Raw genomic sequence first — 27,230 nt, forward strand, 5'->3', positions numbered from 1 at the left:
GCGCTGCCCGCTTGCCGCAGGGTGTGTGCGCGCCCACAGGTGTGAGCGGCGTGCGTGCGGGCCGGGGAGCGCGGAGCAGCGCCCCCCCACCTCCCTCCCTCGGGCGACCTGCCCGGGCCGAGCCGCCCGCCAGTCCCTCCCCGCCGCCGCCGCCGCCGCAGCCAATGGCGCGGGCCGCTGTCACCCTCATCCCTCCCCTCGGGGAGCGGGGCCGGGCCGCGCCGGGGCCGCCCGGTTCGGATCAGTGAACTTTTCTTGCGGAGTTTGTGCGGCGCGCAGCTGCCCCCGGCCCCGCGCCAGCCCCGGCCCCAGCCCAGCCCAGCCCGGGGCACGGGCTCCTCGCACCCGCGCCGCCCCGCGCCCCGCGCCTCGCCCGGCCCGGCCATGCTGCTGCTCCGGCCGCCCGGCGCGGCTCTGCCCCTCGTGCTGTGGCTGGCGGCGCCCTGGGGCTGCCTGGCCACGGCGGCCGGGCTGGGGCTGGGGGCCGCCGCGGCGCGCAAGCAGGACGAGGCTTTCTCTGCCGCCAGATGCACGGCCAGGTGCCTCAGCCTGCAGATCACCCGCATCTCTGCCTTCTTCAAGCACTTCCAGGTACGGCGCGGGCCGGCCGCCGCCCCCGGCACCACGTGTGTGGTGTGATGTGTCGTGTGTGAGGTGTGATACGTGATGTGTGTGTATTTGTGGTGTGTGTATGTGTGTGGTGTGTGTGTGGTGTGTTGTCTATGTGTATTTGTGATGTGTGTTTATGTGTCGTGTGTGTTGTGTGTTATGTGTTGTGTATGTGTATTGTGTTTATGTGTCGTGTGTGTTGTGTGTGTGTATTTGTGGTGTATGTGTGATGTTTGGTGTATGATGTGTGTGTATGTATGTATGATGTATGTGATGTCTGATGTGTGCATGTGGTGTGTGTGATGTGATGTGTGCAGTGGTTCTGCGGTGTCTGTGTAGGGACCCCAGGACAGGAGGTGGAAGGGAGCTCAGCAGGTCATGGAGCCCGACCCCCTGCTCACAGCAGGACCGTCCCCAGCTAGAGCATCCCAGCCAGGCTTTGTGGAGCTGGGGCTTCAAAGCCCCTGAGCACAGAGAGCCACCGCGCCCCGAGGCAGCCTGCTGCAGGGCTCCCTGCCACCTCCTCAGAAAGTTTTTTCCTAATAGCGAACCTAAATGTGTCTCCGCATGGTGCCTTGGTCCTTCCAGAGCTGCACCCCTTCATGTCGGGGTAGCTTCATGTGTGCACACGTGTGTGTGTGTGTGTGTGTGTGATGTGTTTGTAATGTGCGTGTATGTGTGATGTGTGTGTACATCTCTTTATGTAGCTGTAGCTTTGCATGTGTGTGTGTGTGTGTGTGGAGCCTCACGTGTGTGTGTATACACCAATTCATATAGCTGTAGCTTCCCGTGTGTGTCTGTGTGTGTACATGGCTTCATGTAGGTGTAGCTTCCCATGTGTGTATACGTCTGCATGTGTACAACTCCTCATGTAGATGCAGCTTCACATGTGTGTGCATGTGTATGTGTGTGGTGCATATGCTGCTTCATGTAGGTGTAGCTTCCCGTGTGTGTGTAGGACGTGTATGAGTATGTGTGTGTACACCTCTTTATGTAGATGTAGCTTCACGTGTGCATGTGTGTGTGTGTGTGTGGCCCTGCCTGGCAGAGCTGGATGCTGCCCCCGCAGTCCTGCAGGCTCTGGCTTTGCGGCCGGGCAGGGCTCAGTGGCAGCCAGTGACTCATGCAAGCCCCAGGGAGGCCCCACTGCTGGTGCCGGCCGCCCTGGGCAGGAGCAGAGCCCGGGGCTCCCTGCGCCTCCCGTGGGCTCGCCCCAGGAGCGGGACATGCTGAGATGCATGAGGCTCTGCGGAGCCCATCTGTTGGTCGCTTTGCTCTTAGGATCTGTTTGAAAACTTGGAATGAATCCGTTCCCCCCTCCCCCTTCTTGTCCTCCTTGAAGGGAGATGACCAAGAGTTTAGAGCATTTCTAGAAGGCTCTTCTATGACCCCCCACCCCAGAAGAAGTGGGTGGGCAATGGTAGGGCTAGCTATAAGTGGGGCACATGGCTATGTGATGGGGCTCTGAGAGGGACTGAGGGGGTGAGAGCGCAGGAGGACCACTCCAGTAAGGTGAGACCTCAAGATGAGGTCTGACCTGAGCTGCTAGATCCAACAAAGCTAGCTGTGGACCTCGTGCTACCTGCCTTCCCCATTCTACCCTCCTCGCCCGTACGCTGGGTCTGCAACTCCTGCTTTTATGGCAAGGATGAACAAAAAGCCTGTTGCACTGCATATCCTACCCCTGCCACCTCCCCCTTCCCTTAGCCAAGTCACATCCAGCCTCTTGTGGGCTACGATCAAGTGGGGGCATCTGAATGTCAAGACTTCTGGGCTTGGGCCTGCACATAGGATGCCTGCCAATGAATTTGGGAGTATCTGAAGTCCCAGGGTGAGAGGCTGGGACGAAGAATGCTTGTCGGTTGTAGCACCATACACGGTGTTTAGAATGATTTGAGTTCTGCCTGCTTAATCCGTATGGTTTTTGGAACCACTGAGTTCTGTTCAGTCGATGTGATTTGGAACTGACGTGGTTGATTTGACCGGGAACATGAAATATATTAAGAAAAACAAAACAAAACACTGGGGCACACGCACATGGCAAGATGCAGACATGCTTTCTGAAGACAGGGTGATTTGTCTTCCGTCTTCCCAGTGAATTCAAACAGGTCAGAATGGACTGTGCTTCAGCAAGAGCAGAGGCACTCACAGCGAAGGGCTGGCTTCAAACAAAACCAAACCTGATCTTAAAAAAAAGAAAAAGGATTTAATTTCAATCTGAAAATAAACCCCAAGTGTTTCTGTAAATCTAAAACCCCAAGTGTTTCTGTAAATCTACCTCAGGAGGAGGTGGCTGGTGCCTGTAGCTGAATGGAAAGACAATGCAAAATAATCCCTCCTAACTAAGGATGCTGCCTGTCTCTCGCCCTCCCTCCCTGACCTAGAAAGGATGACGGAAAAGTGCACTGAACCTGAATGTTTTGCTTGCTGGGAAAAGGAGCATGGGCATAAAGGTTTTACCTCTAGCTGCCCTGGCTTTTGAAATGGCCAAGTGCAGGCTAAAGCCAATGTCCTCCTTTTCATAGATGCGTTGAAAGCAGGAAAGCCACTAACCTGGTTCATGATCGTGCTGAGGGGTTAGGATTTTTATGGCTTGTCACTTATTTGTTTGACAGTTGCAGGGGCTAAAGAGGCAGTTTAGATCAAGCCAAGTCCCAGTGAAAGGCTTGTCTTGTGCTTTCTTGGCATGGGGGCTCTGCTCAAGTAAAACTGCTGACAGAATGCCCCCTACTGAACAATAGTGATTACATTTTAATTAGCCAGGGTGAAGTAAGCCACAAATGACTCAGTTAGGACTTAATAATTGCGTTGTTGTCATCAAGCCAGTTTTAACCCCCACCTGCTAAAGCATTATGTCACTCACCTCCATTGCCTCCTTTCAGTTTGGGATGTTTGGGCAATACAATGATCTCGTTTATGCAAGTGAAGCTTCCCATTGTATTTTAATGAAGGCAGAAGGCCGGGTTTCAGGGATGGCCTGAACACATCAACTTGTGGTAGAGGTGATATCTTTTATTAGACCAACTAGATGTTTGCAAAAACATTTTCTTTATTTTTGTTTTGCAAACGTCTAGTTGGTCTAATAAAAGATACTACCTCTACCACGAGTTCTGATTCCTTTTGACTCTAGACCAATATGGCTACAACCTGGATACCTGAACACATCAGGCACAGGCACTCACTCTTTGCCAGGTGTAATGGGTGGCAGGTCATTATTCCAAGGCACATTCATCTGTTCTGCCCCCTCTAACATGGCCACAGGGCTTTACATGGCAAGCCATGCCTTGTTATCTCAGCATCTGAGTCAGCCTTTGAAGTGCACTCAGCCAGGTTCTCTATTATGGGACTGTCTGTCCTCAGAAGACCCTCTGACTTCTCCCTTCTCCCTCCAACCTATAGGGGACTCTTCCTATAGCAGGTGGGGTCAGCTAAATGGTGCAGGAGTGTGTATTTACAGGAGTTTTGCTGCCAGTTTGGGTGGGGAATGGCAAGTTGTGCACTCTAGAGCAGTGGCTGTCAACCTTTTTTGTACCAGGACCCATTTGTAAACATTGATGGCCAGATCCAACCCAGCAAATAATTTAAGTAGAAAACAGCTCCCTGACCCTGCTGCTGCCCCTCACTCCTGACCTGCTGCCCTCCAGCCCCAGCCCCCCAGTATATGTGGAGCATGGGGGCCCCCGAGCAGCCCCAAGCTGGAGCTCTGCCAGCCTGCAAGGGAAACCCAATGTTTACTACATTTTTCTCCTTTTTAAAGTTTGTTGATCCATTTTTAAATTTTCTTTGGGACCCTTTCATATATTCTTGGAACCCACTTTTGGGTTACGCCTCATGGGTTGAGAAATGCTGTTCTAGAGGGAAAGTGGTTCAGGGGGTTCCCAAAGCACAGGAGCAGCTGGTGATAGGCAAGAGAAGCACCATCAAGTAATATGGTCAGGGAATCAAGGAAGGGTAAAGATTATTTCTATAACTCCTGCCTCCTGTGTTGTGATTGTCGTGCCAAGAGCTAATCAGTATTTTTTGGATTTTTAAGTTTTCTACCATGTTTGTTTGAAAAAGGGGTTGTTTTTTTTTTCTTCTCAATATATTTCCATGATGTTTTGATCTCCAGTGAAGTCAAATGAGCTTCATTTTCTTGACCTTAATGTCTCACTTTCTTCATATGCAAAATAGGACAAATGGTATTTAGATACTCAGAGGGGTGTCTGAGATACGGGTTTTCCTCCTTTTATGCTGTATGTGCGTTCCTGGAAAACGGCGCATAACTCAAATTCGCATAAAGGGAACTCACTTTACAATGTAACAAATAGGGATATGTTCCAAGACCTTGACTGTACTGACCCCTTGACCCATTTCTGTCACTTTTACAAGACAATTTTGGTACTCACCAACAGCAGACAGTGCACACAAACATAGGGCACTATCATAATGGGGATGGCAACTACAGAAACACGTGTTGCAGACAACGAGTGAGGAGCAGCACAGATCCACACAGGAGACTATATTTTGGTGCGTGTCACTCCCACAGTGCGCCGCACAAAGCAGCTGACTGTGGGCTTCCACCATGCTGATCATGTAAGAGTGAATTTACCTTGCATATAATGATTTTTTGGTATAAAAAGGGTCATTGCATAAGAGCAAATTCACATACAGAAACCGCATAAAGCGAGGGAAACATGTATGCCTTTGCAGCAGCTCCAGATACCTTTTTCCAGTTTTAAACTGGCTATACTCTTACCTTGTTTTAGTACATGCACAGCTCCAGACCCACCAAAGGATTTAGGGTTCAAATCTAAGCTTGTCATCTCCAACATGCCCATAAACCTGTTAATGCCTAAATTTTCATCAGTAAAGTTTCAGAGGTGCCCACAATTCAGCTTGCTCGGTCAGTATCTTAATGCCTAGCTCACACCTGGCGTTTTCCCACCTGCCTGATTGGAGGGGTCAGAACTGATAGTTACCAAGCCCACAGGATCAGTCAGTAAAATACTCATGGCAGATGAGGTAAATACTCATGGCTATGAGCATGTCTATGTTGCATAGTTAACAGGAACAACTGGTAAATTAGTTTAAGCCTTACTTGAGTTTAAATATTTCCCTAGTAAAAACCTATCTGCAGAGACATAGTGGGGCAGCTATGACACAGCCATAGTGATGATGGTGGTGGTGGTGGCTATTTTTGTGCCCTGCAACAAAGGTGGCACCTGGGACTGTTATCTCGGTTACACCTCCTACTCGGTTATGCTGCTGCCTATCTGCATGGAGTCATTATGTTGGAAGGGACATCAAGAGTCATGTATTCCAGTCCTTTGTACTAGTGTGTTACTGTGTTCTCACCATCTCTACACTCCCCCATGTGTGCTTAGAGGCATAACCCCTGATTCTTTGTGCTGAAATGATCTAGCATATTTTCCTAGGCAATTGCATTAATTGCAGGAGAATATGTTTATCCCTTGAGAACAATTGTGGACAGAGTACTGCAGGACTATCACTACTTGTGTGCCCTTGCTTGCTTTCTCACTGTAAAAAGGTGAATTATATGTTGAGCCTTAATCTTTATAAGACACACCTGAGCTAGCTTTAAATTAGCCATTTTGGGTTTTGATAATAGTGTAGCCATGACAACATACACCTGACTTGGACGAATCACCAGAGTATTTCCCCAGGATCCCAGGCAGGTTTTGTGACTCATTATGAGCCGTTATCTACACATGGGCTATATTAGTAGTAGCAGTCAGGCAGGCTAGGTTAAAGCTTTTCTTGTTCATATAGCTTATGCTATACATGTTTCTTTTCCTGGAGAATTAAATTAGTATGCATGAAAAAGAAAGTAACATAACCCGATCTTACGTAGGTGTGATATCTGCGATTCTATGCACAAACTTCTATCCTTGATTTGCAATTCCACTCCTATTACAACTCAAGTAATTTCCTGAAGATAAACTGCACATTGTACCAAACATTCAGTGATTTATTAAATATGCTTTAATCGCACAGCTTGTGCAGTGGAGAGATACGGAAATATACCAATGATCTGTGTTCAGTGAAGCTACTTTGGATTAGGGCTACATTGGTTATACTAAATATGCAAGTATTCATCTTAGTTTCTCCACGTAGAGTGTGATCTTTCTCCCTTGCTGAGCAAATTATTACACTCCTGTGGCTGTAGAATAACATTATCCTTTGAATGTATTGACTTTTGCCATTTTCCTGAATTCTGTAAGAAATTAACAGCTGCATGTGGGGGTGTGTATTTGGCAGGCTGGTGGTGGAACTCTCCTGACCCTCTTTGCTTTAAAGCAGATCAAGTGTTCTGTGTGTTGTCTCACTCCCTTATTTATTGTTGTACTAAGCTGACTTGCCAGACTGAAGAGCTCACTTATCTTTATGGTCATTGGTAGAAGGTTCTGATCTCAGTTATGAAGCCATCAGGGCTAGGGACAGACATTACACATAAACCAGTCTGAGTAATCAGAAACTGGTTTAAACCTGTAACAGAACAGACACTCAATGCTCATAAACCAGTTTCAAATGGCCAAAACCAGTTTAAGATAAACCCAGCTGAATGTAATATCAGACTTAACTGATTTGGCTCAAACCAGTTTATGCATTGTCTGTCTCAGACCCCTTTCTGGTTTAAGTTAAACCAGGCCCCACCAGCATCCTGGCATGCTTTCTGGGCTGGGCTCTCTGCTCCAGCCGAGCTGGGATGGCCCTGCCCCTCTGCAGGATCTCCTTCCTGGTGTGGTGGGGGATGCACTGTGGCAGGACGAGGAAAGCGGCCATGGTGGAGGCACTGGCAAGGGAAGGGAGGCAAGGGGGCTCTGGCTCCCTCTGCGCCCTGGTGCTGCCACATGCAGCATTCATAGTTTCATAGTTGGTAGGGTCGGAAGGGACCTGAGCAGATCATCAAGTCTGACCCCCTGCCATGGGCAGGAAGGAATGCTGGGGTCAAACAACCCCAGCAAGGTGTCTATCTAGCCTCCTTTTGAAGACCCCCAGGGTAGGAGTGAGCACCACTTCCCTTGGAAGTTGGTTCCAGATCCTAGCTGCCCTGACTGTGAAGTAGTGTCTCCTGATGTCTAGCCTGAATCTACTCTCGGTCAATTTACGGCCGTTATTCCTTGTTACTCCCAGTAGTGCTTGGGGGAACAAGGACTCTCCCATTTCCTGCTGGTCCCCTTTGGGAAGTTTATAGATGGCCACCAGATCCCCTCTCAGCCTTCTCTTGTGGAGGATGAACAGCTTCAGGTCCTGTAACCTCCCCTCATAGGGCCTGCCCTGCTGCCCCCGATGATGCGAGTGGCCCTCCTCGGGACCCCCAATGCTGTCCACATCCCTCCTGAAGTGTAGTGCCCAGAACTGGATACAGTACTCCAACTGTGGCCTGATCAATGTCATATAGAGGGGGAGGATCACCTCCTTGGACTTGCTCGTGATGCATGTGTGGATGCATGACAAGGTGCATTTAGCCTTCCTGACTGCATCCCCACATTGGCGGCCCATGTTCATCTTGGAGTCTATAATGACTCCAAGATCCTTTTCTGCCTCTGTGCTGATGAGAAGGGAGTTCCCCAGCCTGTAGGTATGCTGCTGGTTCTTTCTCCCTAGGTGCAGTACCCTGCACTTGTCAGTATTGAATCCCAACTTATTCTCATCTGCCCACTCCTGTAACCTGTCCAGATCCAATTGCAGCCTGTCCCTCCCTTCTAGCATGCCCACTTCTCCCCACATCTTAGTGTCATCTGTGAATTTGAACAGGGTGCTTTTCACCCCCTCGTCCAAGTCACTGATGAAGATGTTGAACAGTGTGGGCCCGAGGACCAAGCCCTGAGGGACCCCACTGCCCACATCCCTCCAGGTCAAAAATGACCCGTCCACCACCACTCTCTGGGTGCGGCCCTCCAGCCAATTGGCAACCCACCTGACTGTGTCTTTAGTAGATCCCCACCGTTATGTCCTTTTCCCCCTGACCCCCTGGTATTCTGACCCAGAGCACTTCAGTCTTCCCTACCTCAGACCCAGTGCTGCTCATTGAGGATGTGAATTGTTCTTTGACATAGAGCACCACACATCCATCTTTCCTCCCTGTTCTATCCCTCCTGTACAGCCTATAGCCCTTGATGTTCCCTGCCCAGTTGTGCAAAGGTTGAATCAATTCAGGCTCTGGCTTTTTGAATGTCTGTCCCTAGCCCAGCTAGTGAGAGCCCTTGTCCCCCAGACCTGATCCCCAGTGCCCCTTGCCAGCCCAAGGCTACCCACTGACCCTGCTGTCAGCCCGAGTTTGACACCCCCATGGTCCTTACCAGCCTGGGGCTGCCCATGTCCCCTGGTAGCCTGGGGATGTCAGGTGGGCAGCTGCAGCTGGAGCATAGAGCTCCCTGTGGCTGCTGCAGTGGGGGCAGAGCAGTGCAGGAGAAGCCCAGACTAGGTTTATTCAAACCAGCCCTAACTCTGAACTCTCTTAAGTCTAAGTCTAATAAAACTGATTTATTTGTGAAGGGGGAAAAAGGAAAACTGGTTGATTTATGAATTTACTAAAGTAAACCAATAAATTTCCACCCTTTTTTTGTTGTTACTATTTGTTCTGGTCTGTTATACTAAATCTGAAAGAATTATGCTTTTCTAAGGGCTGTAGGTAGGTGATATACTGAAAATTAAGGGCATAGACCAGACAGGCACAGAAAAGAAGGGTGTTGTGGCAGGGCACTGTGTGTGCCTGCCACTTTAAGGGCCTGGAGCTGGCAGCCACCAGGTGCCTGATGAGGGCAGTCATTTTAGAGGTAAGGGCTGTCTATATAAACAGGGCAGTTTGGCTGCTGGAGGCCAGGCAACAACATTGCCTGGCCAGAGGGCTGCTGAGATCATCTGGAGGTAAGGGAGGAGCTGTAGGGGATGGTAAGGAGGCTCCTGGTCCTGGGCATGACCTAAAACTGCACCCTGCTGGGAGTGGGTGGCCTGGTGGGGAGCCCAGTGGTGCGGGAGCCCCCAGGAAATGCCAGGCCAGTTACCACCCCGGTGAAAGGTGAGTCGGGGCGCCTTAACCCCTAGCCCCCACCACTGGGTGGGTAACCCCAGTGTTTGTGAGGGGCCCAGAGGGCGGACCCTGGGAGAGAGTGAGGGGCTAGAGACCTGACCTGAACGAGAGAGTACCCTTGACTGGCCCATGCTGGGGCCAGGACCAGGAGGGTCAAAAGGGCCGGGGGCCCACCGCGAGGGATGCCCAAGAGCCGGGGGCCTGGGGTCCCGACTGGCCTGGAGGTGGGCCAGGGCTGGTAGCCGAAGGTCCCGGTGGGACCACACCCGAGAGGGGAAAATGGTTTCAGGGGGCTAGGTAGCCTGAATGCAGACGGAGAGGCTGTCTGACTGGAGGGATCATGGAGGGGTCTGAGAATTAGGATCATGGAGGGGTCTGAGAATTAGGATGATTCTGAGGCCCAGCGTGGGGGCCGGTGATTATGTAAACATCAAGATGCCATGTGGGAGGCTTGGGCTGCGGTATAGGGGAGGAAAGGAGCCACAGAGAGCGCCCCCTGGCATTGGGGCACCAAAATGGGCAGATTCCTGCTTAATTGACATCTATAAATGAATCAATTAACATCAAGGCGTGGCGGACGAGAAGGCGGGTGGTTGACCCAAGAACAGGTGGGCGGGCCACTGAGATCGGCCCTGAGGAAGCCCCCTGTTACAGGTGTTCTATGAATGTTTATATTTCTCATGTGCCCACCTGCTTTCACAATCCACAGAAACAAGCTGGGTCAGATTCCTGGCCCATTTAACTTTGCAGCTTTTCTTTAAGTATATCTATCTATCTCTTACAAACTCTATATAAAAGGTACATAGTTATAACAGGAAATAGGCAAGCCATTTAGTTTAAAGACTTACGTTCAATAAATCAGAATGCTATTCTGCTGAAAAAAAGTATTCTAATCATTCTAAATTCACTATGCCTCATGTCAACAAATTAATTCGAGAAATATTTTTCAAAATTTTAGCTGAGAAGCACTTAAAAATATCTGATTTTGCACTTTCAAACAATTGTGGCAGAAAATTACTAGGTATGAAACTGATAACAGTTAGATAGCTTACTGCTGGATGGTATTAGCAAGACATGTAATTTATTGTATGTAAACTGTCACATTTGCCTGCAAATTATTTGCAGACCCTTATTTATTGTACCTTTGAAATTGCATTTTTCAATTGATTACAGGTGAAAAAGCTATAAACCAGGTTGAAGGCCCTGGGCACATTAGGTCCACAGTTGTTTGTGTCCTTTTGCAGAGAGCAGGGGAAATAGAAAGAAATCACTGAAATCTGTTATCCTGAACAACTCTAATCCTTGAAGTTTTTTTTTCTATACTCTTTCCATTGCGATGTAAATTTCTTTTCTTTGATCTTTCAGAATATTTCAGTTTCATCTGCAAAACTTGCTCAGTAGCCAATCTTTTTTAAACTTTATTATCAAATGCATGTGTGGTGTTTACCATGTGTGCTTTCTTACTCCTGAAAACATCTTAAAATGAATTAATAACTATGTCAAATAATGCTGAATTTAGTGCAGGTTTCCCTCGCTTTATGCTGTACATGTGTTCCTGGAAAGTGGCGCCTAACTCAGATTTGAATAAAGGGAACCCACTTTACAATGTAACAAATAGGGATACGTTCCAATACCTGTATTGCACTGACCCCCAAACCCACTTCTACCATTTTTACAAATTTTACAAGACAATTTTGGTACTCACTAACAGCAGACAGTATACACAAGCACAACTACAGAAACACATGTCGCAGACAATGAGTGAGGAGCATAGATCCACATAGAAGACTATATTTTGGTGCGCGTTGCTCCCACAATGCACCACACAAAGCAGCTGGCTGCGAGCTTTCACCACACTGATTGCATAAGAGTGAATTTCCCTTGCATGTAAGACGAACAAAACAATAGAACTCTTGGTTCCTTGCATATAACAAATTTTTTGTATAAAAAGGGTTATTGCATAAGAGTGAATTCGCACGTACAGAACCAGCATAAAGCAAGGAAAAAGTGTATGAGTCTGTGGCAAACCCAGGATTACTTCCTTGCATGTTGGAAATGTGTTGTTTATCATTACTCTGGTTCCTGGCAGTCAGGCTAGATGATCTGTTCAGGTCCCTCCTGACCCTAGCTACTATGAAACTGTTTCTTACTGAAAAGAGATCTTTACCCTTTTGACCTTGACTAGCTAGTTTCTATGCTGCTGTATTTTGAAGGATTTTCTTAGAGGCTTTTTGAAAATCCAAATCTTCCTTTTTCATTAGTCATATCATGTCATTTCCAATATATGTTGGTAGGTAACTAATCTTTTAGTTGGTTTGGTTTGCTCACCTTCTTGACATCTGGGATCATAAACCCAGAATTAAGAGATCTGCTTATATCAGGGCTGACCAACTTCTTAGTGGCTGGAAGTTTCAGGGCTTCTGGCTCCACACTACGCAGGCTTGTTCAACCCCTTGGCTGGATGCTGCATAGCCTGCTGTTTTGCCATACTGAATACATCACTTCCCTCCCCTCCCTCCTGTAGTACCATCCCAGCACCTCACAGGCTCGCTTGACCTAGGTTTACATATTTCCAAGAGGTTACTTGCTAGCAGCAGGTGGGGGCGGGGTGTAATATGATTGTGTGGAGGACAGTGTTATGTCCATTCCCTGTCCCTCACTCGGAATCTGCAACCCTCCCCATCCCTGCTGATACCCCTCACTCCTGACCCACAGTACTCCACCCCTAAACAATGCTGGTGCCCCTCACACCCAATCTCCCGTTCTGCAGCTCTCCCTGTCCCTACCGATACTCCTTGCTCCTGACCCACAGCCCCCTGGCACTGCCTGTGCCCCACACTCCTGACTGTCACAATGTAGCTACCCCTGGGATGGCTATGATGTCCCTAGGATACTGTGACCGTGCTGGCTCCAACCTGTGGGCACCTACTAATCTCTCCTGCCATGTCTTGCTGATATAAATGATGAATTGGGTAGCTGCCCTTGAGTTGCTGCTCGGTCACAGTCCTGACAGACTCCTCTAAACTTTGTGGGTTGCTAGACCCCTTTATTCAGTCCCACCCTCAAGAGGTGCCTTACAATACCCCCAAGCCTTATGGGCTAGATGCATGACTCTAAAACTACCCCTTTATCATGCCCCAGGCCTTGCAGATGTTATGTAGATGTTGTCTTCTTGTGTTGAGGCCGCAGCTTAGTTTGGCCTCAGTAACTACGCGCTCTGGTGCTGGGGTCTGCTCACCCCCTGTCACTGCACCCTCTCTGGCGCTGGGGTCTCCACACTAGTGTGCCCCAATGAGATCACCTCCTCTCCAATAGCCTCAGTGCAGTCCACCGGTTTAAGTAACCACAGGAAGCACAAGTCCCACATAACCATAATATAGGGTCCACACACTATCCTCTTTTAGAAGACAAGCATTTCTCTCAATTTACTGGGCCTCCCCCCCACCGGTACCTATGAGCTCCTATAGCCCCTTAATCCTATCAGAAGCAGAACAGGCAGTCAAGCATCTCCAGTTAGCTTCCTCTATGAGAGCTCTTTCCCTCCTGGCTGTTGCCAGAGAATTAATTCTCTAGTCCCAGCCCTGGGGTTTATATGTGCCCAGGGCCCTGCCTTCTTCCAGTCCACTGACCGGGTGCATGTGCAGGCTAATTCTCTCATTAGCCTGCTGCCACAGTAACTTGCACTTATGGGGTTCCTGCCTGACTGCTATGCCCATCCTCTTCTTCTGATGGAGGGGCAGGCACCTCTCCTGCCCTGCTGCAGCCCCAGCACCCAGACAGCTTCCTCCAGTGACAGCAGGTACCACCCCCCTCACACACCCATCCCCTCCATATCACCTGCCACACACACACACACACACACACACACACACACACACACACACACACACACACACACACACGGCCAGTCCCTAAGTCAAGACTGTCCAATCCCCTCCCTGCCATAGACTCACCTGCTTGCAGCTGCTGGGGCTGCTCCCACCACCATGCCTGGCTGCATGCCGGCCACATGTGTATGTGTATGCAGATGCACATGATGCCCCGTGCCTCCAATTGCCCCCTCCCCCAGCCCCAAGCAGCTGCTTGCTAGGGCAAGCTGGGAAGTGCCAGTAAAAACTTTGATGCTGAGCAGAGCAAAATCCTGGATATGTGTTGATATTTTAATCCTACCAGAAGCAGAACAGGCAGTCAAGTATCTCCGGTTAACTTCCTCTATGAGAGCTCCTTCCCTCTTGGCCGCTGCCAGAGGACTAACTCTCTAGTCCCAGCCCTGGGGTTTATATGTGCCCAGGGCCCTGCCTTCTTCCAGTCCACTGACCGGTTGCAGGTGCAGGCGAATGAGAGAATTAGCCTGGACGGAGATGGGAGGACTCAAAAAGAGGACATGTCTGGGAACACTTGGGTGAATGGTAACCCTACCTTGACCCTGCCATCCAGGAAGCAGAAGCCGGTGGAAGGAGGGGGCACCTGGAGACTGCAACAGAAGCACTTGTCAGATGACTGAGGGGAGTGACCTCCAGACCAAGAGCACGTTAACTCCTCTTAACAATTATATGTGGCCCATGGGCCACCAGTTAGACATCCCTGGTTTATATGATCCTCTTGACAAGCTAAGTGAATGAACAGTTTGGAGGTTGATAGCAGTTCATCAAAGGGAGTCAGAATTTTAGGAATCTGCAGTGTAGATCTGAGCCAGAATTTAAGGTTGTGATATGAATCCCACTGATTGCAATAGGCATTGTGCCTGATCACTGCTGGGCCCAATTTAGAACCCTTAGAGGTCAATGAAAAGGCATTCACTAATTTAAATTGGATACGACTCAGACACACTCTGGGGCTCTTTGGTGTGGTCCTTATAATCCAGCAATTTTGACTGGTCACATTTGGGTCCAGAAGTTTGGACAGCATCCATTTAAATGTGAAGCACTTGTGTCTGCTCATGTCTTAAGTGTAATTTTTAAAATATAAATCAAATGAGCCACACAGAATGAAGAGGAAATAGGACCTTAATTGGGGAATAAGAGTTGACAAGGTGTGCTTTTATCGCACATTTTGCTTGAGGCTGCACAAACATTCCTAAAAATATACTTGATATACTTGCATACCCTTCAAAACAGTTTCCATTTTATTTTGATAGTCTGATTTTATATAGTCTGATTTGTGGGCCCAATCCAAAACACATTAAATTTAAAGTGATATTGATACCCTCTGGACCAAACTGTTTAGTTGTTATAACTAGTAGAAAAATCATGGTTTGTTTTCCTTAATGTGGAAAATCATTACAGGATTTCTAGAGAAAGAAGCAGTTTTGTTTTTAAATGTTAATAGAAATATTTTTTCCTTGGAATCTGCAGCACTGGGTTACATAGGTTAAGAAGAGTTTATGCTTATGCAGTTCTTATGATACATTTCAGGTAGTAAAACATTGTTTGGATATACATTATTCTTGTGCCTAACTTGCCTTTTCAAATACTTTTGGAATATATTTGGTTTAGTAAGTGTCCTGTTTAGGAAAAAGTAAATAACCTTTAGAGACAGTTTGAGACCCAGTCTAATTTCTCAAATGTTGAACGTTTTCACTTTTGTACAGGGTCAGTTTCTTGGGACTAAGTGCTAACTCTGTGGGTCTATATCAGAGGTGATTATTTCCAAGCCAGTTTGCTGCTTTTCTTTCTTCTCTAATATATCATGTTTTTAAAAAGGAAATCTAAGATAAATATGTTTTAAAAAAGAAAATATATCATATTTTTCAAAGGAAAATTATGAATGATAGGATGAGTGTAAGAAGCAGAATGGCAGAGAGAAAGCATATGCATTAATTTAATTAGTAACTATCTAGCAATGTGTGACAGACTAGTGGGTGCTTTTGCCACAGGTGTCAATCCTGTGTAAAAACAAACTCAGACTAGGAGGTAATTCCATGAAGCTTCATTCTGTGACTTTTCCCATAGCTGAGATTTATAGATCTAATCCAGAGCCTTTTGAAGTCAATGAAAAGACTGCCATTGATTTCATTTGGATCATATGAACACTGGGACGATGAAGTCATTGCCATCAAAGAACACTGTGAACCTGCTGTCCCAAGACAGTCCTATTCCTGTTCTAGTGTTTTAATGTCCCAGAGATCAGAGGACAAAGAGGTGGCAGGAGAGGAGAGGGGGGAGGTAATCTGGGAGTTTTAAATGTTTCATGGGGTGTATGAAACTTAAAAAAGAGTAGTAGTGCTCCTTTTTCCCTAATTAAAAAAATCCTTATTCATCACCAAAATACATTGGACACTTCTTTTCTTGCCTGCCCCATATGTAGAGGGGCATATGCCTAGATATGTAGGGACCCTCGGCCTAATTAAATGAATCCAAAATATGTATTGTCTTCAGTGTTCCAGGATTTTATCTGTGGTATATTTAGATTATCATAGAAGTATAAAACTTAAATTCTTTAAAAATTGATTGATATTTATGATAATATACACAACCATTAATATGCCTGCTAATAAGACAGGTAGGTGGTTTAATATGCTAAAGTACATGGGGAGTAGTAGTAAAACCATTCTTACACAGAACAAAAAAATTTGCAAGTTCTAGGCATGATATTCTCTGGTTGCTGTAATTTACCGGACTGAAGTTACCTGATCAAACATTCCATAAGAGCGACAACCTCATTACTTCACACCCTATGCCACCTATGCTTCTTAGGCAGCTGTGGTGGGCATTACAATACAGCTGCCAAGTTGTCAGGTTGGCCTGTAGTACTCTAACATGGAGGAAGAAGCACGTGACAGAATATCTGTCCACTTTCTAAAAGGTTGAGCTTGGTGTTCAGGAAAGGGTGTGAATAATTTCCTAATTCAGCAAATCCCTTTTGATATAGAACCTTGTAATTCACACTAATCCAGTAGCGATTACAATTTTTATATTATTGGAGCTCCTAAGGCTCAGCCTGGAAACTATAGAATCCTTTATTGAAAAATCCTTGCCTTTGAGAGTTTAGATTACAATGGAATAAAACTAGTGAATAAAACAAATTAAATGTTGTTGAGGAGAAAAGCTGGAGAGAGGGAAGATGAGGAAAGAGTAAACTAATATCCTAACACAATAAACACTAATGGTTACTTTTCAAAAGTTAAGCTCCTATAGTTTGCTTCACAACTATATCTCTTCCATTTTATTCTGGTTATAATGCCATTATTTCCAGTTTTGGAAAATTGGACTAACACAGTAATGAATCATATTCTTATCTGTTTGCCTTCATTTATTTAGTTATGGAGAAGATATAGCGTGTTGACATTTGGCCCATATGTAGCAGCTCTGTAAAGGGAACTGTGCAAAGCAGTCTTGGACAAACCTGTTTTATTTTTCAGTTTTGTGATCTATTCCTAAGCAGCTCTGAACTTGATTAGGAGTAACTGGTAGCTTAGGCAGTAACTAACAAACCCTTATATCACTGATTCATAGCTGGTGAAAGAACCAGGTGGGCTTAAGCAAACTGAGACAAGCAGATTGGAGCACTCTCGATGAAGAGGCCTCTGTCTTTTCAATAAAGCTTAATATTAGTTACAAGAAACATTTTGCAGAATAGATAAGGAAAGAGGAAGTTTTCTGCAATTGACAGCAAGCTGCTGGACTTCCATAACTAATACTGTTTTGAATTTTTAAACAGCAAGGAGCACAACAGGCTGTTTGCAAGTCAGCTGCATAAACACCTGTGTTTGGTGGGCAATGAATTCCTGATGAGCAAAAAGGCTAGGAGTGTGATGGATGTCACAACATGCTTGTTAGCTTATCACGTCAAAGTTTTGTCTTTCCCTCTCCCTCTGTTTACACATACCCACACCCATCCACCTACCCACCCACCCACACACTTTTGACCTGTTAGACTTTTGAAAGTTTTATGATAAAAATATTAAGAACAAAAGGTGAAAGTGTAAAAATATGTGCCCCACTAGGTACAAAGCAGGAAACACTTGTCAGTAGAAAAACACCCATATCACCATAGATTGAAATGCCCTTCCCCCCCAAGGACTTTCATGGGGTTACACATTAGGACTAACAGTCTGGCTTCCACCTTGAAGAATTCCCCCTTGATAACCTGCACAGCCACTGGCAGGAATATTCGAACGCTCGTGGCGCACGGGCCAAGTCCTGGAGGACTGGAAAAGGGCCAGTGTGGTCCCCATTTTCAAGAAGGGGAGGAAGGAGGACCCGGGCAACTATACGCCAGTCAGTCTCACCTCCATCCTTGGCAAAGTCTTTGAAAAAATTATCAAGGCTCACATTTGCGAGAGCCCGGCAGGACAAATTATGCTGAGGGGAAACCAGCACGGGTTCATAGCAGGCAGATCGTGCCTGACTAATCTAGTCTCTTTTTATGACCAGGTTACGAAATGCCTGGACACAGGAGTAGGGGTGGATGTCGTATACTTAGACTTCAGGAAGGCCTTCGATACGGTATCCCACCCCATATTGGTGAACAAGTTAAGAGGCTGTAACTTGGATGACTACACAGTCCGGTGGGTGGCGAATTGGCTGGAGGGTTGCACCCAGAGAGTCGTGGTGGATGGGTCGGTTTTGCCTTGGAAGGGTGTGGGCAGTGGGGTCCTGCAGGGCTCGGTCCTTGGACCGATACTCTTTAATGTCTTCATCAGCGACTTGGACGAGGGAGTGAAGTGTACTCTGTCCAAGTTTGCGGATGACACAAAGCTATGGGGAGAAGTGGACATGCCAGAGGGCAGGGAACAGCTGCAGGCAGACCTGGGCAGGTTGGACAAGTGGGCAGAAAACAACAGAATGCAGTTCAACAAGGAGAAATGCAAAGTGCTGCACCTAGGGAGGAAAAATGTCCAGCACACCTACTGCCTAGGAAATGACCTGCTGGGTGGCATGGAAGTGGAAAGGGATCTTGGAGTCCTAGTGGACTCCAAGATGAATGTGAGTCGGCAGTGTGACGAAGCCATCAGAAAAGCTAATGGCACTTTATCGTGCATCAGCAGATGCAAGACGAATAGATCCAAGGAGGTGATACTTCCCCTCTATCGGGCGCTGGTCAGACTGCAGTTGGAGTACTGCATGCAATTCTGGGCACTGCACTTCAAGAGAGATGTGGATAACCTGGAGAGGGTCCAGAGAAGGGCCACTTGTATGATTAAGGGCTTGCAGACCAAGCCCTATGAAGAGAGACTGAGGCACCTGGACCTCTTCAGCCTCCGTAAGACAAGGTTGAGAGGCGACCTTGTGGCTGCCTATAAGTTCATCACAGGGGCACAGAAGGGAATTGGTGAGGTTTTATTCACCAAGGCGCCCCTGGGGGTTACAAGAAATAATGGCCACAAGCTAGCAGAGAGCAGATTTAGACTGGACATTAGGAAGAACTTTTTCACAGTTCGAGTGGCCAAAGTCTGGAACGGGCTCCCAAGGGAGGTGGTGCTCTCCCCTATCCTGGGGGTCTTCAAGAGGAGGTTGGATATGCATCTAGCTGGGGTCATCTAGACCCAGCACTCTTTCCTGCTTATGCAGGGGGTCGGACTCGATGATCTATTGAGGTCCCTTCCGATCCTAACATCTATGAATCTATGAACCTAGTGTGACACAAAGTGGTTCACATTTTGTTGCAAAGTGGTGTGTTTAAACTCAAATGAGACATGTGCCTGGAACAAGAAATGGAACAGTTGGAGGGCATTGTCAGAGCTGATGAGCCTTTTTCTGTTGTTTTTCAGGGTAATTATCTTAGGTTGGCCCAGCAGGAAATTGGCCAGGCACATAATGCTTCCCATGGCTGTTCGGTACGGGATAAAAAAAAAATGTATACTATATGAGAGAAGTCCAAGTGCAGTGGGCCAAAGAGATTGTTGAGGACAGCAAAGCAGCCACAGCCAGGGACAGTGGAGGAAGGCATGGAATAGATAGTTCTTCACCTCCTCCTCACATGAAGGGCATGCCAGGAACACCAGCTGGTCTAAATGGTGGGACCAAGGTGCCTGTGGCCATGACCCCATGCAGCAGTCAGCACTGGAGGTCACCAGTTCTCTTGGTAAATAGGTAGTTTATACAGGGTGTACCAGGCTGGGTCATGGTGTTAGTGTTGCTGCTACTAGATGTCATTTCCAGATCACGTCAGGGTGCTTGAGGACATGGGCATGATGTCCATATACACAGTGCCTTGCCAGACAGGATCTAAAAGCAAACCCCACCACTGTTCTTGCTGGGCATAGGGAGGGACAGCAGTGTCACTGGCGCCACCATTGTTGTTGATGACCAAATAAAAACAATGGGGGTCTAGCGAGATGCCATCAATGTGGGCTCAACATGCATAGGGGTGGCCCTCCAGGGCAGCAAGTGCATTTGTGGGAGGAAGGGCAGTTTTCACTTTAGCCAAGAGGCATGAAGCAAAGTGGACAGAATGCAAAGTCATCCCATCAGGCAGGGCTCTTGCTGAGAGCTAGGTGGACCAAACTGAGTCAGTGAGGGTAGATCAGCTTGGTGGTATGCGACCAGACCAAGGAAGCAATGAGTCTTCTAGGGGTGTAGCTCTGGAACTTCTGCAGCAGCTCTGGAAATTGTGAGTACCTGCCATTGGTCTCAGTTGGAAGTAGTCTCCCCAAGCTCAGGAGAGGCTATGGTAGCAGTTCAGCGCTGCTCAGTATGTGTCTGTACTCCAGATACCCCACTCCTGCAAAGGATTCATGTAGTAATTAGCCCCCCACTCATGACTGGAACTGGGTGTTCTTGCCATGAGTTCTGGGATCCTCCAAAAATGTATATGCAGATGGTGCTCAGGGCAACATGGTCTGACTCCACCACATGAAGGGTGGGGCCAGACTAATCATATCTGATGGTGTTAGAGAGGTGGCAACAGAGGGATTCTGGGTGAACTACATAGAGCTATGTTTGGTTTGCTAGACATTTAAGACTGGTGAAGAAACAGGAATCATTGGAAATGGGAAAGAAAGGCATTGCTCAGTTGTGGGAGTGAAGAGGAAGTAAAAATGTGTACAATTCAAGTGGCTCACCATGACTTGAAAAAGAGTTGGTACTAAGGAAGACTGAGCACAGTGGGCATACCATATATCTTATTCAAATGGTATGCATAAACATCCCTGTGGGAGGTTCCCATCCATATGTTTGCCTAATATGGGCCATGTGTTTTATAGTCCTGTTCAGTGTTGGTTGCATTTAATGAACTTCATAGCTGGTTTCCATTACTGAGAACATGCTGCTTTTGGCAGCAGTTTAATGATAAACAATGCATTAAATGAGGTTTCTTTGTATGCAATTGTAAGATGAGGGTCTTTTCCCCCCTGCTGATTGGGGACAAAACCCTAGTCTTGTATTTGAGTGAATACGGTAATTTTTAACCTGTGGTATCAGTCTTCTGATGGCATGATATGTAGTATGAGAGCTGAAGAAAATGTTCCAGTTCTACATCTGAAAGTTGGTTCAGTGAATTCCATACCTAACTGTTAACATTTTCTAGACAGTTTTAAAATGTTCTGGGCCATGCAGAGGTTTATACTTAAAAATAGCTTTGATGACTAACCCATTACAAATTTTCCACTAGTTAGAACCCATATGACGTCAAATTTATTTTTTCTTCCTTCTACCTGATGCCAGAAACACTTGACACATGATGGACTGTCAGTAAATGATTTTTCTGTATACCAGTTGCACCTCTGGTGACAAAACATGCATTACTGACAATTGTTTTACTCATGACTGGCAGGGCTGGCTTTTTCCTTTTTATAGCGTGTCCTTCATTAGCCAATGGTCAGACTATTTTCAGGGAGGCTGACACATGAAAACCATTCCCTTCTGACTTATGAAAAGTTTTATCATAAAACAATAAGGATAAATATTAATTTACTTGTTAATTTTCAACCACTGAAAATTAATAAAATAGAGGAACCTTGGTAGCTGCTTCTGTAGTTGCCATTTTAATTTTGTTTTGTTATTGGCTTTGAATTCTGAAACAATTCATATTTAAGGAATCTTTCCAAGATTGGCTTCTAGTTTTATTCCTAAAGTAATTGTTTTTTGAATTTGAGCAAAATGTTTTGAGTCAAAAGTATATGAGAACAAGGGAAAAAATACTACTTTCCTAGTGACCAAAAAAAAAAAATACAAAAAATACAAACAAACTGGAAAACCAGCTAAGGTGCTGAAATATGCTCTCTGCAGTCTACAGTGTGGGAGCAAGAAGGGAGATAAAGGGCTTTGTCTTGCCAACAGGAAAAATATGAGTCATAAATTAAGCCCTCTTCTTTGGATTCAGGGAAGCGGGGGCTAGGACCTGAAGTGGTACAGGGATTGAGAGGTGGTACAGGGATTGAGAGGTACATGCCACCTGTGAGCATTTGGTTTAGAAACAGTATTTATACCTTGCCTTTTCTGGATCTGCTGATCAAAAGGAAGGTCATTTTTATTCATCTTGCCGACAGACCTGGTAGCGTGTGTAAGGTTAGATTCATACTGCAACTTGGTTGGTGTCCAGTGGAGATACTTGTTCCATGGGGGCTGAGTTCCCTAATAAAGCTGTATTGCAAACAGGCTTTCAGTGAAGCCCTTAAGAATACTGGTAAGAGGAGATTGGAGACCCCAACATGATGGGGTAATGAGAGAACCTCCTTTTACTAGTATCTCATTAATCTCATGGGCTAGATACAATTTCATGGGATGGGGCCCAGTTTATTGCTAGGGTCAGAGGGGCAGCGGGAGGGATAATAGCAGCCCTCCCAAATAGGTAGGAATGATAAAGGAAAGCATGTACAATGCAGGTCAACAATTTACTACTGGACTGTGTTTCTTGATGAGTCATGGTCTTATTAAACCACATACTTTTCTATTTTCCTTCATGGCTAGGAATGGAAGTATGGGTGGGAAGATGTAGTAATCAAAATTAGTCCTGGGAATAGCCTTCGCATGGAGAAATGTATATGATTCTTCTGGTGAAAACTGTCCTGGATATAGCTAAATTATGAGTTTTTGAAAATAGCACGTTCTATAGACACCTTTCTGTAGGCTGTCTTATAGGCAATGATATAGATTTCTATGCAGTTCAGAGTGAAGAGGGCTGTTTTGTATACATGGTTCAATAAGTTGTACCTTTATATCTCAGTCAACACAACTTGGACCAGTACTCATTAGTGTCTTGGATACTCCAGGCCGGTAAATGAAATGAATGAGGCAGGGTTCCTGTCAGAAAAAAACAGTGTGGTCATAAAATTAAAGCCTTCGTTGCAATGCACACATTGAGTGTGGTCATATTTAAGTTGTGTAGACTGCTTTAATTTTGGCATATCATAATTTTATGGGTGTTGCAATTTTAGTAATATTCTTTCATCATAGGATTTTTATAGGGAAGATCGTTTATATAAGTAAATGACTATATGAAAGTATTACTGTGTGTCCAAGTAGTTTATTTATATATCATATCCACTGTTTGTCCTTGGAGTAGTTTATTTATAGACTGTATTTACTGTTTGTCCTTGGAGACTATATAAGCCTTTTATAGCAATCATTTTCTTTAATGTCTGTAACACTCTAGGAAAATCTTAGGCCGGTTGGGAAATTGGTTAGAATTAGTATGTCCATCGCTTTTCACAAAGTCTAGAAAATAAATTTTCAAGCTATTTCAGAAGAGATTTGGGATAGAGAATGATTGACAAAAGTTTTCTGCTGAGGGAGAAGCTGTTTTTAAAAGAAAATGAAAGAGAAAATACCCATCTTTTTTTTGGCAGGGTGATTTAATGTTCTAAATCAATTTGAAATATTATTTTACATACCAGATGTCATCAATACAAATCCAGGCAGGGTAGATTGATTCTTTCCATCCTGAGGAGAGAAAAAATGAATTCTTGAAATTTATTTTGTTAATTTTTTAGATATTTTAATTGTGTATAATTGGTTGCTTAAGCATAATGGCATGAGTATAAATTCAGTTACTGCCAAAAGTGATTAATCAGATGCTAAATGGAAGGCACATTCTAAGTTCTGAATTTTTAATATACAAATTGACAAATTTTAAATGGTGTATTTTCCTCATTATGAAGGAAACCTCCATCAAAGTAGCTGGATTCTGGTATCTTCTACTGTGCAGACAGCATCATGGCAGTGGTTTAGCCAAAGAAGTCCAAAATAATTTTGACACATTTTCTTTGCAATATTTTATAAACCAGCAAACCTTTTACGCTTTAGAGATTGTAGTTCCCTCTAATACTATTTTTCTCTCTCCGTGTTTTCTTTCTCTTTAGAAAAGAATTAAAATAAATTCAGGAACATTGCCTTAATTCTGACTCTCATTATGACTCAGCATTTAAGTATATGCTAACAGACCAAAACGTAGTATATCTGTTACTATGTGCTATTTATTGTCATACATCTTCTCTTCATTTTAAAAGATAAGTGTAGGACTCACGGTACCCTTGCTTTGGATAGATCAGTTGCACAGAGTTAATGAAGGTGTTTATATATTCAGCATCTAGTATATTCTGCTTAGCATACTAATGGATGAAGTTTAACAACACAGATTAAGGGTGACAATTTGCTTGCATTTATAGAGGCTTAGAATTAAATTATCTCAGAAATGGCTGAGTTGGGAGGATAAGTTCATTCGTGTCATCCATAACGTGGCCAAATACAAACTCATGGCAATAAAAGTTTTATGCTAAATCACCTTATCTTATGCTTTTTTACATTTTATAAAACATCTTTAAAATGTTTAATGCTGCAGGGGCATAAAATATTATCTAACACTGAATGTTGCCTGCACTGGGCCTACAGCCAGTGGAATTTTCTGAAGAGAATTTCACAATGTTGAGAAAAGATGGAAATATTTCTTGTGTGTTGTAGTATTTGTAGAGCAAATGTTTGAAAGTGGTTATAGGAGAAATGGATTAACAAGTAGAGTGGAGGTGAGTGCAATATATGATACATATACTTTATCCCATGTGTTTGCACTCAGTCTACCCCAAAGTGCCCAATATCCGTAATTACCTCCACTGTAATTATACAACGCTAGACCACTTAGTACCATTTTCCCATTATATAATCAAATTTACTGTGCAGCCTTTATTATAACAAATATTACATAATCCTTGAATATTGCAGAGTTTTATGTCTATCTAGTTCAATGAATTATTCATGCTTTATTGGCATTACATATACATTGCTACATTTTGTAAAATGTAACTTGTTTTCACTTGTAATGAAATCTGTATTGTAGGTTACATTGTTTTAGGTCCATAATCCATGCATCTTTTTTAGTTAGTCACTCCATTCAATTCCCAATCAAATCCATAATATATCTTGCTTGCCTTTTTCATACAAGTAGATTTATTAAGTTCAATCAGAGTATTCACCTCAGTAAAGTAAGCAGGATTTGGCCTAATACATTTTAAATATTTCTGAATATGAGGTTATATATTCATTTTTAATACCTTCAAGTTTTAATTCCCCCCCCCCCTTGAGATTCTTTACTGGTATTCCGTATTGAAATATTGTTTAATTTCTAAATCTAAAAAAATATTTTGTAATATGACTCCAAAAATTATCGCGGTATAGTTTGTGAAGCCACAAGAAGGCAGTCATACCTCAGAGGTGCAGCACAAATTCAAAATGACTGCTTGTGCTCGTTTGTTTTTACAGCTTGTATTTATATAGTAATTTTTCTGTCCATTTTTAGTAGATGCTGTTGAAGAAAGGAGTAATGTAGTCCTTATTAAAGACCTAAATTAAACCATAACAGTATATGGTCTGTAACATAAAGACTACTGATCTTCTATTCTTCAGTAATTAGGTTTGGATTTTGACAGCTGACTCTAGGAAACTATTAATTATGATGCCCAGCAGGAAAGATTGAAGTCTCTAGAGTATCTGTAGAGCTAGAGCTCGACTCTTCTTCAGGTTTAGTTATTTAGAAAAAAGAAAAGAAAAGTCATGAGTTTTATTTTGCTCCATTGTATCATTTTCATGAAACAGTTGAAACTTGAACAAGCACAATACGTTATAGAAATGGAGATTGATTTTGCTGATCATTCACAAGAACTGCATAGAAAAGATTAGTAAAAGGTCAGGAAGGATACTTTACTACTATTATATTCTTTCCCACATATTACAAAAACTAAACATAAATGCCATTGTAATTTGGGAATAAATGCATTGAAGATGATGGACTTGAATTAGTAAAATAGGAAAGCAATTCCTAAAACAATAATACACATCATAATTTACTTGACATCAATAATTTGAACTATATGGCCATGTCCAGACAAGTGTAGCCATGCTGGTATGTTCAGTTGTTCTCCAAGCTCCATGTTCAGTACTGCATATTCGGTTTTTCTCTACACTCCAAGGAAGCAGAAAAATGGCAAAAAACGTACAAAAAAACCTGGGGTGAAAAATGGCATGGCATACAGGTGGGGAGCACATGCTGCTCAAAAGCAGAGCTAAGCCACCCAGAGCTGTGCTGCAGGAGCTGACCAGGCTCCATACAGCAAAATCACTGCTTCTGTAGCCCCAGGAGGTCCACAGGACCCCAGGTAAGGTTGCTGGGACCAGCCCAGTGCTGGCCCCATCCTTCCCTACTACCCTGGAATAACTTGCTGCGCAACAGTGTGCGTGGCACACGTATTCCCCAGAGACAACTAGCGGCAGTGCAAGACACACTGCTGCTGGTTGTCCCCAGGGAACCAAACATCCATACCATGTGTGGACATGGCCTGTAGGTGTGTCCACACATGCAGGCACATGCACATGCAACAGCTCAAATAGCAGTGGCACAAAATTGTGCTGGAGATTTGTGCCTCAACCCACATGCCTGAACATGCACTTTGGTATGGGGCAAATTGTGCCACTTGGGGCAAAATGACCCTGCCCAGCTCCTTCTGGATCTTCAGCCAGGGGGAGCTAGAGGCCCAGCCAGTTGATATCTGGGGACACTAGCCCCTTGTGCCAGCTGGACTGCTGAAGCAGCCCTAACCTAGAGTGGCTGCTGCACTCTCTACCCATTGCAGCAGTCTGGCAGTGGGGGCTGCTGTCTGGCTGTGACCTGCTGTGATCTGTGACAGCATCCATCCTATTGGATGAGTGACCCATGGCTGCATGCCTGCTGGACCCAGACAGGGACCGCACGGCAGCCTGGACTGTGGTACAGGCACTGCAGCAGAGCCTCCAGCACCTCTGAGCCAGCTGCCAGTGGGATGTGGCTGCATAGTTGGCCTGCATGCAGCACTGCTGTCATGTCTTTTGGTGTCCCTGCTCTGCCATCTGGGCAGCTATCACACAGAAGATGTGCTCATTGCAATGGCCTGCTTTGAACTTCCAAAGCATGTCCTTCTGGCCCCAAATGGCCAGGAGGTCAGCCACCTCATTTGCCCTATACCTGGGTCCCTAGTGCTGGCCCTGGGCAGGCTCCTCTGCCTAGGTCCCACCACTTGCCTCACCTGCAGGGATCCTGGTATACTCTGTTTAAAAATTACAAATTCTCTGATAAAATAACCCAAATATTCAGTAAAATACCCCAAATCTCTGTTCTTCTGTTATTAAAATGAAGCACTACTATATAAAGAGAGATCAGTTGGGCAATGGTATATTTA

The 27,230-nt window shown here is 45.2% G+C and overlaps 1 protein-coding gene across 1 annotated transcript in view; it reads left to right on the top strand.

Moving 5' to 3' along the window:
- Window positions 1-248: 248 nt before the first annotated feature.
- ANOS1 (anosmin 1) overlaps window positions 249-27,230 on the top strand; it is a 217,530-nt gene continuing 190,548 nt past the window's right edge. The window contains exon 1 of the mRNA XM_019494980.2: window positions 249-591. Coding sequence (XP_019350525.2) covers window positions 385-591 — 207 coding nt within the window. The 5' untranslated portion in view covers window positions 249-384. The remainder of the gene's footprint in view (window positions 592-27,230) is intronic.

The sequence above is a fragment of the Alligator mississippiensis genome, chromosome 1 (genome assembly GCF_030867095.1).
Source record: "Alligator mississippiensis isolate rAllMis1 chromosome 1, rAllMis1, whole genome shotgun sequence".
In the NCBI taxonomy this organism is placed as follows: Eukaryota; Metazoa; Chordata; order Crocodylia; family Alligatoridae; genus Alligator; species Alligator mississippiensis.